The sequence below is a fragment of the Ammospiza nelsoni genome, chromosome 7 (assembly GCF_027579445.1).
Source record: "Ammospiza nelsoni isolate bAmmNel1 chromosome 7, bAmmNel1.pri, whole genome shotgun sequence".
NCBI lineage: Eukaryota > Metazoa > Chordata > Aves > Passeriformes > Passerellidae > Ammospiza > Ammospiza nelsoni.
This window is the reverse complement of record NC_080639.1, coordinates 17,260,398-17,279,083: the sequence shown is the minus strand read 5'-3', so window position 1 is coordinate 17,279,083 and position 18,686 is coordinate 17,260,398. Positions and strand designations below refer to the sequence as shown.

The 18,686-nt window shown below is 34.4% G+C and overlaps 1 protein-coding gene across 1 annotated transcript in view; it reads right to left on the bottom strand.

The window, feature by feature from the left end:
- TTN (titin) overlaps window positions 1–18,686 on the bottom strand; it is a 238,152-nt gene that overhangs the window by 121,469 nt on the left and 97,997 nt on the right. The window contains exons 125-154 of the mRNA XM_059476507.1: window positions 18,425–18,508; window positions 18,062–18,124; window positions 17,689–17,766; window positions 17,377–17,454; window positions 16,561–16,644; window positions 16,102–16,215; window positions 13,976–14,059; window positions 13,433–13,777; window positions 11,627–11,704; window positions 11,345–11,419; window positions 11,044–11,127; window positions 10,749–10,835; window positions 10,140–10,220; window positions 9,888–9,977; window positions 9,587–9,670; window positions 8,588–8,692; window positions 8,274–8,357; window positions 7,882–7,959; window positions 7,584–7,667; window positions 7,263–7,352; window positions 6,714–7,046; window positions 6,011–6,085; window positions 4,999–5,082; window positions 4,454–4,534; window positions 3,739–3,822; window positions 2,954–3,037; window positions 2,677–2,757; window positions 1,702–1,782; window positions 1,139–1,219; window positions 827–937 (exon numbers count right to left, since the gene is read on the bottom strand). Coding sequence (XP_059332490.1) covers window positions 827–937; window positions 1,139–1,219; window positions 1,702–1,782; window positions 2,677–2,757; window positions 2,954–3,037; window positions 3,739–3,822; window positions 4,454–4,534; window positions 4,999–5,082; window positions 6,011–6,085; window positions 6,714–7,046; window positions 7,263–7,352; window positions 7,584–7,667; window positions 7,882–7,959; window positions 8,274–8,357; window positions 8,588–8,692; window positions 9,587–9,670; window positions 9,888–9,977; window positions 10,140–10,220; window positions 10,749–10,835; window positions 11,044–11,127; window positions 11,345–11,419; window positions 11,627–11,704; window positions 13,433–13,777; window positions 13,976–14,059; window positions 16,102–16,215; window positions 16,561–16,644; window positions 17,377–17,454; window positions 17,689–17,766; window positions 18,062–18,124; window positions 18,425–18,508 — 3,045 coding nt within the window. The remainder of the gene's footprint in view (window positions 1–826; window positions 938–1,138; window positions 1,220–1,701; window positions 1,783–2,676; window positions 2,758–2,953; window positions 3,038–3,738; window positions 3,823–4,453; window positions 4,535–4,998; window positions 5,083–6,010; window positions 6,086–6,713; window positions 7,047–7,262; window positions 7,353–7,583; window positions 7,668–7,881; window positions 7,960–8,273; window positions 8,358–8,587; window positions 8,693–9,586; window positions 9,671–9,887; window positions 9,978–10,139; window positions 10,221–10,748; window positions 10,836–11,043; window positions 11,128–11,344; window positions 11,420–11,626; window positions 11,705–13,432; window positions 13,778–13,975; window positions 14,060–16,101; window positions 16,216–16,560; window positions 16,645–17,376; window positions 17,455–17,688; window positions 17,767–18,061; window positions 18,125–18,424; window positions 18,509–18,686) is intronic.

Below are 18,686 nucleotides of genomic sequence, written 5' to 3'. Positions count from 1 at the left end.
CTCCCCATAAAGATAAAAACAAGCTAAAGAAGTCATGGCAAAAGTTGAACTTCAATGAAATGCCTTTTAAATGTCATACATAACAGTTCTATGCCTGGCAGTGCTATGTGATAATGACTAGGGTGGGATAAGCTGTGCTGCTTGACAGTTGTTAATGCCACTCAAACTGCCGGTTCAGACAGGCTTTTAAAACACCTGAATGCATTGTAGCAGCTGGTTTCTGTGCAAATTCCATTTCCATTCAAAATGAAATCAATTGACCCCTAAGTTTAACATGAGCAATGTGAAACAGAGGGATAGGATGTACTACTTGCTAGTGTATGATCAAATTTCAGAGGCTGTACCCATAAAGTGAAAATGTTCTGTAATCTCACTGCATGTTAACATGGCTGGAGCTTTCCTTATTTCTAGTCCCTTTCACTGGCTTCTGGTACAATTTCTGGGTTATTCTTGTGTGGAATAAATAGATCAACTCAACTAATTTTAAATGCTTTGACAGCAACAGTAAAAGGGACAGAAGAAACTTGTAGAAAAAGAATGAAAGAATCTGCTGACCTATACCTTTGGCAGCTTCTGGCTTTTTAGGCAGAGTTTGTCTTCAGGAATACTTTTTTTAGGCAATTCAGACACTTTAAAGCTATTTACTGATTTTGATTTTATGACTTAAACACAACTTAAGAAACAGAAAATGGGACATATACAACATAAACGCCACAAATCGGACATGTGGACCATGAACTATTAAATCAGAAACTATGTAAGAAACAGAAAAAAGTAAAGATGTTTATCAGTGAAAGACCTCAGTTCTACCAGGCTCTCAAAGTACCTTTAGATGGTGGAGATTCCGGTCTTTTAGGCACAGGAGTAGGTTCTGGTTTTTTAGGCACAGCAATAGGTACTTTTTCTTCTGGAACAGCTTTCCTAATGGCTGCAGGCACTTTAAAGATATTTGTTCAATTTAATCAGAGAAAGACACGTCATGAAAAATCTCAAATTTTTCATATAAGCAAGGTACTGAAAGAATGAATACAAATATGAATTACGCTGAACAAGGACTAAACCACAAACAAATAATTTAATTTTCCTGGAGTTCAAGACTTAGCAAATTGTAGGAAGAGGTGATGAAGAAGTCATATACCTCTAGATGGTGGAGCCTCCTTTTTCCTATGAACAGTAGAAATTTCTTCTTCTATGTGAATCTCCTCATAAACTTCATGTACTTGAAAGATATTAGTTTAAACACTTAAATTAACTTAGAGTATCTTCAGAAAGCATGTTAGATAAATAACAAATATAATCAAATATTCAAGCTCCTCTGAAGACATACAGGTTTATTTTACATCAATGTGCAAAATTAGGATGCTTTCAAATAAGGGATGAAAAACTCATCACTGACCTGGTCTCTGCAGTTTGTCAGAAGAAAAATGTGTGATGTGTCCTAAACTGAGCTATTGCCCTGAGTGCAGAAATAGGCCCTGTCTATCTCAGTTCTCTCACTTTTTCTTTATGTTTTTCTCTTTTGTGCTGATCTCAAGCAGCACTTAATTTTAAGAACAACTACAGGCAATAATTTTTTAAATTACTTTTTACTGTTGCAAACAACCAAAGCTGTTAAGTTCATGATAAACAGAATACTCTCAAAATAATTTATATACGAAAACATGTTTTTATTCTTCAAATCAAACTTAAAATTTCTTATACCTGTAAAGTGTGCAGGTTCTTCTTTAGGTACAGGAGGAGGTATTTTTTCTTTGTGGGCAGCTTTCTTTCGTACTTCAGGAACTTAAAAATATTGGCTTATTTTAGAAATTTGCATTATGAAATAAGTAATACAATTTTGTAAAAAAAATTAAATCTACTAGAACAAAAGGAAAAATATGTGGTTTTGAGATGTGAATAAAACTTAACAACTTCACCTTCTGGAGTCTGTTATTTTTCTAACTGCTGGTATTTATGGTTCTGAATATGCTCTTCTCTGAAAAGATAGCAGGAGTTTTTTATATTTGGGTTTTTGTTTGTTTTTCCTGGTTTTGTTTGTTTGTTGGTGGGATGGTTTTGAGTGCATGTGTATGTGTGTTTTTAAGGACTTCTGGCACTAAAAAGAGTTTTCTTTTTAGAAATTTAAAAATTACCCATAAAAGCAAGGCAAAAATACAGTTCAATTAGGTAATTTTTAGGGTTCCAACATGCATAGAGCTATTCAATTCTGGAATCATGTAACAAAATTATGTTTCTATTAAAAATTTTGTGGCTTTCTATTTTGTCCTGATTTAAAGTCGTACCTTAATCTTGAATTTATTTAAGCCCTCGATATGACTACAAAGAATTCTTTTGCAAATAATCTTCTGTCACAACCTTTTAGATTTTTTCCCAATATATTGTCAGAGAAAGTATTTTGAGAAATAGAGCATGAGACATGAAGTCAAAAAATATAAGACTAATCCCTGACTCTCCTGCTCACTAAATTTCTGTCTAATTTAGTCCTCCTAAATTTTAAATTGTTGCAGAATGTATCAATCTGTTTAAGCAACTACTTATAGGAAAAAAATAGAAACCAACTGTAAAGTGTCTCTAGCATCTAGTTGTGTTGTTTAAGGAGAACAAGCAAGCTGGGTTTCTGACTTGGTATCTCACTTTCATAAGAGGTTAGAGAGGGTTAATTTGGAGGTAATGTACCTTTAGCTGGAGGAGCTTCTTCTGTAGGTACAGCAGCAGGTACTTTCTTAAGTGGGACAGTTTTCTTTGTCACTGCAGATACTTCAAAGATATTAAATTTTTTTAAGCACATTATAATACACAAAGTGTAAGTAGCAAAGAAGCAACAGACACATAGCATCTAAAGAAACTTTAGAATGAAAACATTAAATAACAGATTAGCACACAGATGGAATGAAGAAGAAGAATAATTTGTAGGAATGTGTTGCTTTATAGATTGCTTGAAGAGTTGGTTTACCTTTAGCTGCTGGAGCTTCTGGTTCACTAGGAGTAATAAAAGGCATCTTTTCTTCTGCTGGAACTTCTCCATAACCTTCAGGTTCTTTAAAGATATTAGTTTGTTTTACATATTTTAATATTAGTTACAAGACAGGAGTAGAAAGACAAAATAAAAGCATGCAGAAATGCATATGGACAAAGAGCTGTTTGAGCATAAGTTATTTAAATATCTTTCAGCCTGATCATTGACTTACTACTGCTGAAAGTTACCATTCCCAATTAGTAAAATATATGTTTACAGAAGTATTTTAATTTTTCATTTTCTAGTTTCTTAGTTCTGTCTATTAGACAGAATTTGTAACTGAATTTCATATGTCTTCATTTGGAGTTGACTATCTCCATTGCAACTCAAAAATTAGGTGTTGCTCAGGATGGCTCTTAAACCACTGTCTACTTCAGTTCATTTCTTTGCTCCAGTGTGACTCAAGTGCTTCCTGAATCAGAAACTTAGCTTTTCTTTTCTTTATGTATCTTTTTCACACTATTCGAGGAAAAAAGTATAGCATTTTTTAAATGGTAAACTCCATTTTTACATTTAGTGTAAGATTTTAAATCTAAAATTTTTTAAATGCTGAATTATATCTAAATTTGTGGACATAGATGGTCTGAAAGATATTGATATAAGCTTCCTTTAAATAGTTTTAAAAATGAATTAAAATTAGCTCATATTTTACAGAATAATATAGAGCATGACTTGATATATTCTCTTCAATTCTCTATTTGGTAGATGAGTCATTGATGTACCTTCATAAAAAGGAGGCTCCTCTTCTCTAGGGATAATGGTGGGTACTTTCTCTTCAAGGACAGCTCTCTTAGGAAACTCAGCAACTTCAAAGATATTAGCTTTTTTTAGAAACTTCAAAGTAATTTTTAACTTTTAATATCCCAAACAGAAATAAACCCAGAAAACTAAGTTGTTTTTAGGTCTTGGAAACTTTTTAAGAATAAAGTATGATACAGTTCTAGAACTGCCATCCTGGAACAATGAACTATGTGAAGAAATTTATGGTTTCAGCTCTCAAAGAGAGAGCCATTTGCTTTCCTTACTGCATTGTCATGCTCTTACTTCTGGTTGGTGTAACAGCTTTAATAGCTTTAACTTACTGGCTCTTGCCCTGTTACTTCTTCACCAATATCACGACCTGTGTATTGTTATCAAAACCCCAATTTAAATTAAATTCACAACTCTATTATAAATAGAAAAGCACTGAAGCTTTACATACTGGTGTTGCAAGCAGCAGTACCTCCTCAGCATGTTTTCATTCATAATTCAGTGATTTACTGTCTAGCACATATTTGAAATGTTCGCCCCAGAGTCTGGGATTTATCACTGAGATTTCAATCTCCACTTAGAGATTGCAGTGGTGTAAAAAACATGACAAGTTTTAGTGATGTTAGCTGGGAAAAAATGGCACAAATATTTCCTTTCCATAAAATCTCATATCAAAGGCTCCTTTACCTTTCATTGGTGGAACTTCTATTTCAGGTGTACGTGTAGGTTTCTTTTCTGCAGGGACAGGTCTTTTGAAATCATCTGGCCCTTTAAGATATAATTTACTTTTAGGGCTTTCAAAGCTACTTGAAAGAAGTTAAAAAGAAGAAGAGCAAGTCTAGCAAGGAAGATTTTTGAAACATCAAAGAATTAAATCCTTCCTGAAAGAACATTTATGTTAATTTTGAAGATTAGAGAGAAGAATAATATATTAAAAAATACATTCTTGAAAGATTACTTTTTCTTCTTTCTTTCCAGAAGAAATAAAGATATTATTTCTTTCTGAACCTTTTTCCATGTGCAAATTAAGGACAGAACACACATTTTTAAGTAACTAACATGTTTTCAACAAATGACTTGAAACCAACAGGCAAAAAAGACTCAATGACAAACAAATGAAAAAAGACCCACCATGAGGACATAAAACATGCACATGTTTCTCAACAAACAATGAGGACAAAAGATTGACATTAGAGTTTATGTTTCACAAGGACAATGAAGAAGAAGTATACCTTTAGCAGGTGGAGGCGTTTCCTTTTTAGGAGCAGCAGGTGGTACTTTCTCTTTTGGAACAGGTTTCTTTGGCATTGCTGGCACTTTAAAGACATTGGTAGTTTTTTTAAGAACGTTTGCAGTATGAGTATAATGTAAAGATAGAAGTTAAACAAAAAGCAAACAATGCAAACAGCCAGAAAACTTAGCAAAACACAAAAATGTTTCTTAAATACATAAATACATGTTGTAGAAAAGAAGCCACCTATCTGGACTGTTTTGCTTGGATCAATGCAGCCAGTTTCAGTATTAAGTGAAAGAAAATCACTGCTGTTGTTGGATAAATTTTGAATAGGGATAAGCCTTAACAATTAGGTTTCATGTGCTATCAGCTGTAATTAATGGCAGCTGGGAATAGGGTAAGGTTGCAATTTCCTATCAAATAACTCCAAGCTTTTCTGTAAAAACAAACAAGCAAACTGATCCACCTTTTCCCACTGATTTCATTCTGACAATTCATATGAGAAATAACTATAAAAGTTAGCATAAAACAAATTCCTGGCAAATCTAGTGCTATGAACGGAAAATTACAGAACTCTGGACTAGTGTAGTAACTTCTCTAGCACTTACTGACAATTGCTAGTCATGATATTTATGTTTCATAAAGCCTGATACAGACAATACCTATTAAGATAGCACACACTCCAGCACATTAGGTTAAAAAGAGTTCTAGGTTTTTAGGATTCTGCAGGAAACTAGAGTTTTAACCATTAGCTTTAAAATATCACTTAAGTTGTGATGGCAAAAATTAAATTAAGGTACTAATTTAATTCCCTTTGTCTCAAGGAAGTAATTTGTTTGATTTTTGTTTTTTAAATAAATAATTTTTTTTTAGTAATCTATGTTTAACAGTACAGTGAAAGAAAGCTAAGAGTCCAGAAGTCAAATCAAAATAGGCAAAATACTGGATTTGGGGATTCAGAGACTAGTGGAGAAGGCTGTGTTTTCAAATTTATCTGATGGATGATGTACCTTTAGCTGGTGGAGCTTCTCTTTTAAGAGCAGGTACTTTTTCTTCTGGCAGAGGTCTTTTGGGCAACTCAGGCACTTTAAAAAATATGTCATTATGGATTATAAGTTATTTATAAAGAAACAGACATAAAGACAGCAAGCACAGCAATCACTCATTTGTAGAGGAGCCACCTCATAAGTCATGCAGTAAAAAGGGAGCAGTCATCTCAGAATTCTTGAGTAATAAAATCAGAAATAGCAATATACATCTGTTTGGTATAATGTAAATGCAGTTTCTGTTTGGTGTGAGGCATCCCATGATCATAAATTTAAATTACGGGAAAGAAGTTTCTACATGAGTCCTAATATCTTTATAACTCAAAGGACCTGAACTGGACAAAAGAATTAAATATTAATGCATAAAAAGTAATTCAGGTTGAAGCTGAATTACATAATAAGATTAACATTTTCTTTGCTTGTGTTATATATATCTGCTAGTTCACTCTTGGGCAGTCAGATAGGGAACCCTCTCATTTTACAGGGAGGGGAATTGCTAAGGAAGCACTAGGATAGAGACAAACTTTGAATGGATTTATCATCACCAGCAACTGACACACATAGGACTACGAACAAGGCAAAATATAAATAAACACCCATAGGAGGCTTAAGCAGCAACTGAAAACTCACCACACTATAAGAACAAAGAAGTCATGACTTGATTTACCTATAGCTGGTTTGGTCTCATAAGTCTCCTCATATACCTCCTCATACTTCTCATAGATCTCTTCCTTCTCCTTATACTCATACTGCTCATAGACATCTTTCTCCTCAGCCTCCACTTCATATTCGTGTTCCAGAATTTCCTTATACCCCTCAGGTTCTTCAGGTTCCTCGTACGCCTCAAGTTCTTCAGCTTCCTGAATCTTCTCAAACTCTTCAAAGCTTTCATATGTCTCATACTTCTCATATTCTTCATAGGCATACTCATACTTCTCCACCACAGGTGCAGGAGCAGGGACTTTTTCTTTCCTTACAAGTTTCTTGGATACTTCAGGCACTTTAGAAACAGTATTATTGTTACTGCCTGACAAGTATTTTAATTTTTTTTTTACAGCGAGACAAGATAATTGACATAGAACAGAGAATATGCATGACAACCTCAAGCACAAGTTACATTAAATTATAAAACTATGCCTCTGAAAAAAATATATATGATAAAAGATTTTAGAATGAATAGGAAAAAAATCTTTGGGAAAAATAAGAGGAAATATACCTGTACCTTTGGTTGGTGTCGGTTCTTTGGGTTTGGGCACAACAGCTTGCACTTTCTCCTCTGCCACAGCTCTTTTACGCACCTCCGTGACTTAAAAGATACAGATTTTGTTTAGGAATTTAAAAACAACAAATCACCTTAGAGCAATGTAAGTAAAAAAGCACAAGAAACAGAGCTTTATGGTTCAACAACACAAACATTGAAAATTAAGAGTTTAAACATAAATTCAAACAAAGATCTTGTACAACAGAGACAAAAGTTAGAAAGAAGGTGGTCAAGGGTATTCCTAGCATAAATATTAATTATAAGGAGGACATATACCTTTTGCAGCTGGAACCTCCACTTTTTCAGCAGGAGCAACCAGCACCTTCTCTTCAGGAGCAACCTTCTTAGGCACCTTGGGTACTTTAAAGATAAAACCTAACTTCAGTGTACTTTTGCACAATTTTTAAATGGACAGAAAGCCAGAAGTTTATGAACAACAGAGCAGAAATGTACAAACAAATACTATAGTGACAAATACAATACAGGACAGAAATAGTTAAGTGTCCCTTGCTAAACTCAGCTTGGATCAAGAATATTATCAGTTAACCATAACGGCATTTACAGTCTGCAGTACCTTTGGCTGATGGAGCTGGCACCTTTTTAGGAACAGGTTCTTTCACTTCAGGAATGGGTTTCTTAGGCATCTCAGGCACTTTAAAGACATTTTATTTTAAGAATGTCATCCACCAGTAGTATGAGAAAGAGAACAGAAAACAAAGAGACACAAGAAGAACTGATCTGCAGAATATATTTTTAAAAGATGAAACAGAAACAAGACACTTCACACCCACGGGCTTGACTTCTTGAGCAACTCAAATAGTTTTAGAGTTTGTTTTGTGCTAGAAATTTGACAGGCACTCTGAGATATCAATACAGAAATGCAGCAGGGACACAAAGCTAACATAAATAACAAACAAACTAACTAAACAGAAACACTGAATAACAACATATTGTTAACTTATGCACCTTTTGCTGGAGGATGCTCCAGTTTCTCAGGTGGGGGTACAGGTGTTTTTTCCTTTGGGACAGGTTTCTTAGGAATCTCTGGTTCTTTAAAGATATCAATTTATGAACACATGTTAAAATTGCTTTTGGAACAGTAAAAATGTAAACATGGAAACAAGATAAAACATGAACATGGAAACAAGATAAAAACATAGAACAAGACCACAAACTCAAAACATATGTAAGAGTTACATAAAACTTAGAACAAGAAATAGAGGTGAATTTTATTGAACACAAAAGATGCCACGAGTGACTTGCAAGAAAAGATCATGTACCTTTTTCTGGTACAATTTCCTCTGGAATAGATTCCTCTTCTTCTTCCTCAGGAACAAAAATGGGAACCTTTTCTTCAGACACAACTTTCTTTGCAACTTCAGGCACTTTGAAGATATTGTTTTAAGAACTTTACTTTCATGATATCACAAAGAAAACTCCATAACATAAAACACAAAGACACCAACTTTAAAGTAACAATAGAAATAGAAATAAAAAATAGGGGAAACTACTGGGTGTTTTTTACTCCCTGAAACCAGTGATGTGTAATTATATTGCAAGTCTTATATGAGGACTAGCACTTTTGCCCAATTCTTAATTCCACAGTGTCATTGCAAACAGAAAATATTAGCAAGATATGCTACAAACCACAGTTAAAAAACATTATTAGCATTAAGGTTTTTTACATAATGCTTTTCTTTTCTTTTCTTGTTTTTTTCTAAATTACTCAGCTGCTGAGGTAGAATCTGCTTGTCATGCAACAGTGGCCTTTGCAATAGTTTACCTCCACTTCGAATTTCACATTTAGGGTATAGGATCTGGTTATTAGTATGATCAATTATATATTGATGTTATCTTTGTATAATTTTAGCTAAAACCCTTGAGAATCTAGCTTATTCTCAAGATACATGTAAGAGTGATCTCCCTAAATTAAAGAATTTCCAGGTAAAGGGCCATAAAATTTAATTTCAGCTGTTTTGTTCAAAGAAAGTTTAAATTACTTTAGAAATTATTTCTGGATGATAATATCAGAAGGAATTATTTCATTCACAGTAACCATTGAAAGTGGAAAAAAGCAGATCATTCAAGGCCTGATTCTCAGCTGGCTGCAGTCAATGACAGAATAGACAAGCCCTGTCTGAGCCCTAGCACTGCTCACTGCAGGGAAACAGCAGGACCTGAATTCACATGAGTATAAATTGAATGTTAAAATTAGGTTCCACTGAAATATGAAAAAAAGAGGGAGAGGAGTTATCTGCATACATCACAATGTGATATACCTTTAGCTGGTGGAATTTTCTTTACTTTAGGAACTGCAACAGGTACTTTTTCTTCTGGGACAGCTCTCTTGCTCATCTCTGGCACTTCAAAGATATTATTTTGATAAGAAATTGGTAATTGATTTTAGAGCATCAAAACTACTAAATCTACACAACAAAGTCACAAAGACCAGAAAGAAGAAGAAAACTCCTCTCAAAAGGTTAATTGAGGCTTATACCAAGCTTAAAACAATCACTGGAGATGAAGATCCATTAATGAATTGAACAAAGCTCTGATAATCTTCAAGAATCAATGCTGTACCTCTTGCTGGCATCTCTGGAACCTTTTCCTCTTCTTCTTCAGGAACAAAAATAGGTACCTCTTCACTGGGACGTCTTGGTACTTCTGGCACTTTAAAGATAGTTTTTAATTGTAGAAAACTTAGACACAACTTACACAGAAGCTAAAGCAAGTACATTTGTCACACACTGCTACAACACTGCAGTTAAATTCTAACAAATACACAAACCAAGAACAAGCATTACCCACATGTACAGCTATAGGAAGCAATACCTTTGGCTGGTGGAGGTTCTGGCTTTTTATGTACAGGGACAGGTACTGCCTTTTCTGGAACCTTCTTGGGCACTTCAGGCACTTTAAAGACATTTTTATTTAGGGAATTAATTTTCAATGTAATATAAACCTAGTAAAAACATAACTGTATATCTGATATTAAGATAACTACACAAATAGGGTAAAATCTAGTCATGTGATGAAAGTTAACATTGATTTTATCCACAGATTTATGCACAGATGTAAACTTACAAATATACAGGGACTACAGGACTAGAAACTGGTATGGTAAGGCTAAGGGGAAAGTCTGGCTGTTTAGGTAAATTTTTTCTCTTTTGGACCATCTGTTTTTGAGGCAGCAACTTCTTTAAAAGATTTAGATATATAAGATCCAAAAAACAGAGACCATACAAAACACAAAGACATTTTCAAAGTGAAGAGTAAGAATAGACCCCATGACTGACAGACAGACACGCAACAGTGTCAAACGGCTCAGGGAGGGGTTCAAACACATTAGGCTGAAGAATGGGATTGTTACTGCCAGTAAGAATCTTATAAAGATGAAGAAACAAAAGTAGAATCACAGAGTTGAACTAGGACATGGCATACCTTTGGCTGGTGGAGGTTCTTCCACTTTTTTAGGCACTGGGACATGTACCTTCTCCTCTGGCACAAGTTTCTTTGGTACTTCAGGCACTTGAAAAAATATTATTGTAGCTTAAGAATTTCATTGTTGAGCCATAAGGTAAAGAACATTGATATGAATCAATAAAGTTGGGTGACAAATAAGAACTGTGAAGAATGAAAAACTCTTCCCTCTACATCATGTATGAAAAAAGAGTGACTTTTAAATTTATTTTTTTTTAATAAAACATTCAGTCAAGAGCTATATCAAGTCCAATACCTTTGGCTGGTGGAACTTCCTTCTTTTTTGGTATAGGAACAGGAACCTTCTCTTCTGGCACAGGTTTCTTTGGCACTTCTGGAACTTAGTAAGATATTATTAAATATTGAGCTTGGCATGAAAATCAAAACAACATGACATACAAACCAGTCACACTAAAACAATTAGAAACAAACAAACAAAAAGAACCACAGGTCTTAAGAGTAACAATTCTTTTTCTATCCTGGTTTTTAACACAAGTGAGAAGATAAAGGAATGCTAGAAGATCTTTCTGATCACAGATAATGACAAGTGCATGTACCTTTAGCTGGAGGAGCTTCCTTCTTCGGCACTTGGACTTTCTTTTCAGGTACAGGTTTCTTTGGCACCTCGGGCACTTCAAAAACATGAGTTTGGTTAAAAAAAATAAACCATAAGCTACTCAAAATACAAATGAAACAAAAAAGACAACAACACAAAAATTTCATATGAAGACCCCTCTCCAAAAAGAACAGAAAAAAATAATAAGCAATTAAGGCATCTGAAAAATAATGTGAATTAAATATTCAGAGGATGCCTTTTAACATAAAGAGATGATATATACCTTTTGCTGGAGGAGGTTCTTTTTTCTTCAGAATAGGTATTTTTTCCTCTGGAGCAGGCTTCTTGGGAACCTCAGGCACTTGAAAGATACCATTAATGTTTTAGGTATTTACTTCCGTAACAACAGGAGCATAAAGTGCAAACAAACATCACAAATATATGCCCATGCAAACAAACATCACATACTCAAAAAACCAGCTATGATTTAAAAAGATTTTATCACTAAGACAAAACAAAATAACAAACTCATCATATTATCTGCTATTATGTCTATTCTCCCTGCTTAGCCATGGAGACCATCAATAAAAATGTTTTCAACTTCAAGGGCTTTTTTGAAAGAAGATGATCAAGAAGATTAAGTCAGAGAGATTCAGTCAGTTTTCTGAATCAGCTATTAAAAATTATTTCCAATGCTTGTCAGGCATGTAATAGGTTGCATCTGATAATATTCTTTTATATATTTTAAATATAAATTGTTGACTGCATTTTCTTCCTGAAAAATTTCCAAGAGCTTTCTAAATGCAAAAATTCCAAGCACATCTAGTTTATCAACTGACTGACTTCAAGCACAGAACTGTCCATTATAAGTACCCAGCAGTTTATACCACAATTTGTTGGGTAAATGAAATGCTTTTTAAAAAAATCCTTTTACTCTTCTGAAATCAGACTTTTCCTTTAACTGCAGTGAGGCAAAGACTTCAACTAAAACGTATCTAAACTTTTGTTTGTACTCCAAACCCCAGAAATGTCCATATAAATTTTACAATGACAGGAGAATAATTCCGCTGTCTCTGAGCATAATGAAAGAAGTTTGGAGTACATATGAATTAAACTTAGCTACTGTGAGAAATTAAATGGAAATTTCAGCCAGCACTAATCTCCCTGTTCAGGATAAACCTGGCTTTTGCAGTGTACAGCCTCATCTTTTCTCATGTTTATGACAAAATTTCTACTGCAAACAATGTTAGATATAATTTTGACATTTATTAATTAGTCAAAGGAAATTCTGAAATTCTTTGATGGAAAAAGACACTATGGAATGATTTGGATCAGGACGGGAAATTATAATCTTAGATGATTATGTAATTTTAGAAAATCAGATATACACTACCCATATCTTTATATTATGATGCAGAAAGGCTTTATTACCAAGATCTTGGTATGACCTAGTTCTCCTAAGTAGGGAATACTATGCTCATCCTGTACTAACAATGTAGAAAATTTATACTCATACCATAAAAATTAGTCCTATGGGAAATATCTGAAATGAAGATTATTTAAATGCAGATATTTTTCTTTTTCATGAAAATATATTAGTCTCTTCAAGATGGAAATAAACATCAACCATAGGGCTTTCTAAGATTTCTGAAAAAAAAAATCAGTTTGTCTTGTGTTCCTAAATCACTTATTTTCAAGTACCCTAGCGATTTTCTAGATAAATATATTTTTTGTCTCTGATTGCAGACTTTACATAAGCATTTTTAAGTATTTCAAGCACAGTCTGATAGAAAAAATGAACCCCAGATGAGGATGAAATTCAGCTTGGTTAAACTTTCATAATGGGTTATACAGAGTTCATATGATAGAGAAATGAACATGTACGACATGGAAAATTTTAATTTGTGGAGTTAGTAGTAAAGAGTAGATATAGAGCCATCACATATTTTCTGTGCTATATAATAATCAATAAACATGTTAAAAAATGCACACTGTAAAGCACACTGCAACATTTTAAAACATATCTGGTACTTTCATAAAATGAAAAGATACTACTTTTCCTCACACAATCCCTAAAGTTAAAGTATACCTCTGGCTGGTAGGGGAGCCTTCTCTTCATACTGAGGAACCTGTGGCTCTTCCTCCTCATATTCAGCAACTTCCTCTCCATAATAAGCAGCCTCTTCTTCATAATGGGTGACTTCTTCTTCCTCTTCATACTGAGGAACTTCTTCCTCTTCATACTGAGGAACTTCCTCCTCATAGTGACTAACTTCTTCGTAATGGCGAACCTCCTCCTTGTATTGGATTACCTCCCTCTCATATCTGGTGGTGTCTTCCTCCTCGTACCTTGGAACCTCCTCCTCCTCCTCATACTGAGGAACTTCAACGTACGCTTTTTCTTTTCGGACAACTGTCTTGCGTACTTCGGGCACTTAAAAAGATACCAATTAAAAGAACCTTAAAATTTAGCACACAGATCTTACTAATAATAAGGATCACAAGGCATTGTCAACTAAGAATTAACCAAAGGAAGAACATTCCGTAGAAAACAAATCAGTACTGACTGCACATGGAACATACAAGACACAAAAAACATTTACACCATATTTGAATACTCTGTCCAGTATACCTTTGGCTGGTGGTCTTGCCATTTTTTTAGGAGGATAAATTGGTACTCTTTCTTCAATGATAGCCCTCTCTGGTACATCAGGCACTTAAAAGATACAGTACAATTACATTTAAGAATTTTTATATGCAAATTGTTTAAAAGCAAAAGTATTGGCAAGAAACAGAAAAAGATATCTTACAAACACACGGCTGACATGTAAAAGACAAGTGTGCTTATTGCCACTGGACATGTAGCTAGGGAAGTAATTAGGCTTCTTTTCAATTAAGAAACAACAAACTTTTCAAGGTACCAATATAACCAGTTGATATGATTCCTGCTTCATCCACTGCTGCCAACAGTGAAATTAAGTTTGCTGATGGGCAGAACTCAAAATCCAAAGCCATTGAATTATAAAATCAATAAATCTCATTGTTCTCTGTAGCAGCTCCTTGCCAGAGCAGTGACACTTTGCACTACCTCAGGAAGAGATCAAGACTCCTCATTCACTGACAACAAAAGATTTGTGTTGGAAACTCTAGATGAAGATGAAGGAACACATGGAGAGAAACTTTGAGAGTGACTAACAATAGATAAGGGCTCTGGTCTAATTAAAAGCAAAAGAATGACGTGCTCAGTGAGGAAGGTGTTTTTCCTCTCCTGTCAATTACTTTATGAAGTGACTTGTTTCTTCTGACATGGCAAGGAGCCATTCCTTGTAAAAGCAGGAGCATCTCCAAAAGATTAAGATGTGGATATGTTCAGTTTTTAAGACTTATTCGGGAAAGAATGCTGTGTTTAAGCAGCATATTCTCTTTTACAGAAGTGTGTGGGTCTTGTCTTCTGAGGCAGGTGTCTTGGAAAATTTTTGACCAATATAATTGGAAACTGCACAGAAAATTACCTTGTCATTTTAAGATCTGGCAGACTTGCCAATTCGGACAATAACTGTGGCATTTTCTTAACAGATTTGAGATTTTTTTTCTGACCTTCAGAGATGGAATCCATTCTGTTGCTGACAGATTTGAGAATTTCTACAAGCTTTATTCATGACAAGCTCCAGTGAGCATAGATGAGTGGCTGCCACAAGTCTTGATGCTTGGTGTTATTTTTGGGGCAGTGTGAAGACTCATTAGCTCTCTAAGTATTTTCTGGCACAGCCTTCCTCGATATTTAATTATAAATGCCAGGTACATCTATACTTGAAATCTTAAACTGAAACTGCTTGAAACCGATACTTTGGTGGATTTGAAATCAAAAACTGCATTATGCATGAGTGCCCTTTTCAGAAAGCTCAGATTCCTTTGGATTCTTTTTTTCCAGCTAAAACACCAATGTTTGGTACCCTATTGGAGAACTGTTGCCTACAATGTCTTTCTGCTTTGACCCTTTTCCTTCCAGACCAGATGGCATATTAAACCTGCCTTACTGAGAGCCAAAGGTCATCCTTCATCACACTCTTGGTACTCATAGGATGCTTGTCCCCCCAACTTTGGAGACTAAATAGATAATTTAACTTCATGCTGATTTGTCTGTATTAATCTTTCGTGATATGAATATGAAAATGCCATTTATCAATGGTATCAGATCTAAAAGTAGTGAGTGTGAGGCATCTTGTGGGTCATTTTTCACAAATCAATGCAAAAGTAAAAGAACAATAAATTTTCCTTACAGGCTATGGACTGTTGAGCAAGCAGATCCATTACATTGGATTGTGTTGTGTCTTAGCCATGCAGGCAATAGTAGAACTAAGGATTTTTTCTTTAACCTTCAGATTTAGGTGAGGAGTTGCTTTTACAGAATAGGAAAGGTCTGTCTTTTCAGATTAATAAAGCATGTTAATTTAAATGAAAGCAAAGACTGTCTCTTGCTTCCCCTCAAAGGTCAGACAGGTGGCAAGATTTAAAAAGGAGGGCCTAATGAAATTATTTGGCTTCCACAATGCGAACAGCAGCAAGCCAAGGGAAAGAATTAAATGAGAAATAGTATTTTATTGCGATAATGAAATATGTCCTGCCTTATTCTACAAGCTTCACTTTTGTGATAAACTGGCAGTGGCAAAGGATATGAAATTTAGTTTTATTCTCTCTGTTTCTTTTACTAGCTGATGAGATGTAACTTTGGATACAGAATTTTTTTAGTCTTCATACCTGTGTATGAAATCTCCTGTTCTGTGTGGAGAGAAACGGATACTTCCTCTGACATAGCCCAATGTTCTTCTTCTGTTGGTACTTCAAAGATAGAGTCTAACATTAATTTTTTTCCTGGGGTAATATAATGTACAATAATAAATATCCCATTTGGAGTTTCTTAGAAAAATAACTATTATTTCCTGACACCACCCACACCCAGAGTAATTGGGAAAAATGTGTCTAGTATTTCTCAAAGGCTTTGTAAAAAATCCTCTGGGACTACAGTGGATCATAGTGATGGACTTGGTAGTGTAAGGTTAATGGTTGGACTCAATGAACTTAAAGCCTTGTCCAACTTAAATGATTCTATAATTCTAAATTTGAACCTCAGGAGACATGCCAGACCAATAGGCCTGAAGCTCTGGTAGTCTTACATCAGCACAATCTGTTCATAGATTAACCCATGGGCAGGACTACCTTCTGGTGGTGGAGACACTTTTCTCTTTTGAACAGCAATGGATACTCTTTCTTCTCTGGCAGTTTTCCTCTGTGCTTCTGGCACTTTAAAGATAGTAATTGTAAGAAAACTATCTTCTAAAAGAAATCACACACATTCTGAAACTTATATGAAAGAATTATAACAAACAATGAGGAACAAATAGCACACTGTTTAAAAGAAAATATAATAAACACAACAATCACATGAGACATACAGATAATATAGTAAAATAATACATTTAATATTAGAGTAATAGATATATAGACAAAATAATTGAGCAGAATATTCACAAATTGTGAAGTAAGATGGAATGAAGATGAAAGTAAGAGGTAAAGACTTTGTCTCTAAACTCTTCAAAAACTCAATGAAGACACAGAACACCACATACTCAGGGTACATAACAAAATCAAACGCAAGAAAAGCACAGAAACAGAGAACAAATTTGTAAGTTTGAAACACTTCACTGAATATTGACAATATTATAAACATTGATTTTTAAAAAAAATTTGTGTTCAATTTTTTTTCACTGATTAAATGTTGTCACTCAGCTTTGCAAGCATTTAAGCATCCAGAGTGATCAATGGAATTAAATAGTAGTTAAAAAATGCAAAGAATGAAGGTGCATGACTATTCCCTGTTACATTCAGCAGTATACTGAAGGGGAAAAGATGAAGGTCCTTTTCATTTATAACCAAATCAGGAGACAGATTTATTAACTAGGCAGACTATGAGTATGATGCGCATGGATGTGTGATATTTAAAAGCCATCTCTACTTCCAAAACAACTTCTATACCTTTAGCTGGTGGAGCTGCCACTTTCTGTGAAATTGGAACAGGTACTTTGTCTTCTGGGACAGGCTTCTTGGGCACTGCTAGCAGTTTGTAAAAAAAGTTTATTGTAATAGATGTTAAATTAATCACAAACTATACAAGTATACAAATATAAGCAGATGACAAAACACAAACACTTGACATTTCTTCAAGTAAAAAAAGAAAAAAAGACAGCAAACACTGAACATTAGAGTCTGTGTTACATAACTAGACATAAATACAAACCACTATTCTGAGACAAGACTTCTCTAGTGTAACTCTGAAAATTTATATACCTTTCTTTGGTGGAGCCACTTCTTTTTTAGCAACTGCAACTTTTTCTTCTGTGATAATTTTCCTGTGTACTTCAGTCACTTAAAAATAATGTGCAGGGATATTTAATTACAATATTTGAAATGCAGAAATACGATACTTTTACTTATTCTGATTGTTTAAAAAAAGTGCTAAGTGAACTTCAACAGCAACAGAAATAAGACGCTGCTGAACAGCACCCTTTACATCCCTAGCACCCAAATGAGTAGAGTCAAAAGAAAGGGGAGATTTCTACAAAGGTTACAGATACTAACAAACAAAACTGTATTAAGTAAATTGCCCAAACACAAATACTGCAAGACCTAACTAAAAAATCTCCATGGTAATAATGTTTACCTTTGGTTGTTGGAGGTTCTTCAAATTCTGCCTCAAAAGTGGGCACCAATGCTTCTTCAGGTTCTTAAAAAAGATTGTGTAACTTTAGAAAATTTGTTTGATTTCATCAACAGGTATAAGATAGAAGATGAAATAACATATAAATAACATAAAATAACATATAAATCTCATCAAGACAGCACAGGTCACAGGTATCCTTGTAGACAAATAGACATAAAAACATGTTTAATGTTGAAGAAATTTGATACCAGAGATCTATGTTGCATCAACACTACAATCCCCAGCCAAGGCGTATATGTTAAAAATGGAATGTAGCAAAAAAGCTTTTTTCTTTTTTTGCAACAGAAACAAACACTGTTATACCTTTTGCTGGTGGAGCCACCATTTTTTTAGACACAGGAACAGGCACTTTCTCTTTAGGAACTGCCTTCTTATGAACTTCAGGAACTTTAGAAAAATGAGCAAGATGAGAAGGAACATGAGAAAGAATATTAAAGTGTAATATTTACAATTGCCTACTACACAATGTGTTTTACTGAGTTAACACAAACAAGAATTTTCAAAGTACAACGTGGAATTTGAGACAGCATTCATTACTGTGAGAAGACACCACTTATGTCAACAT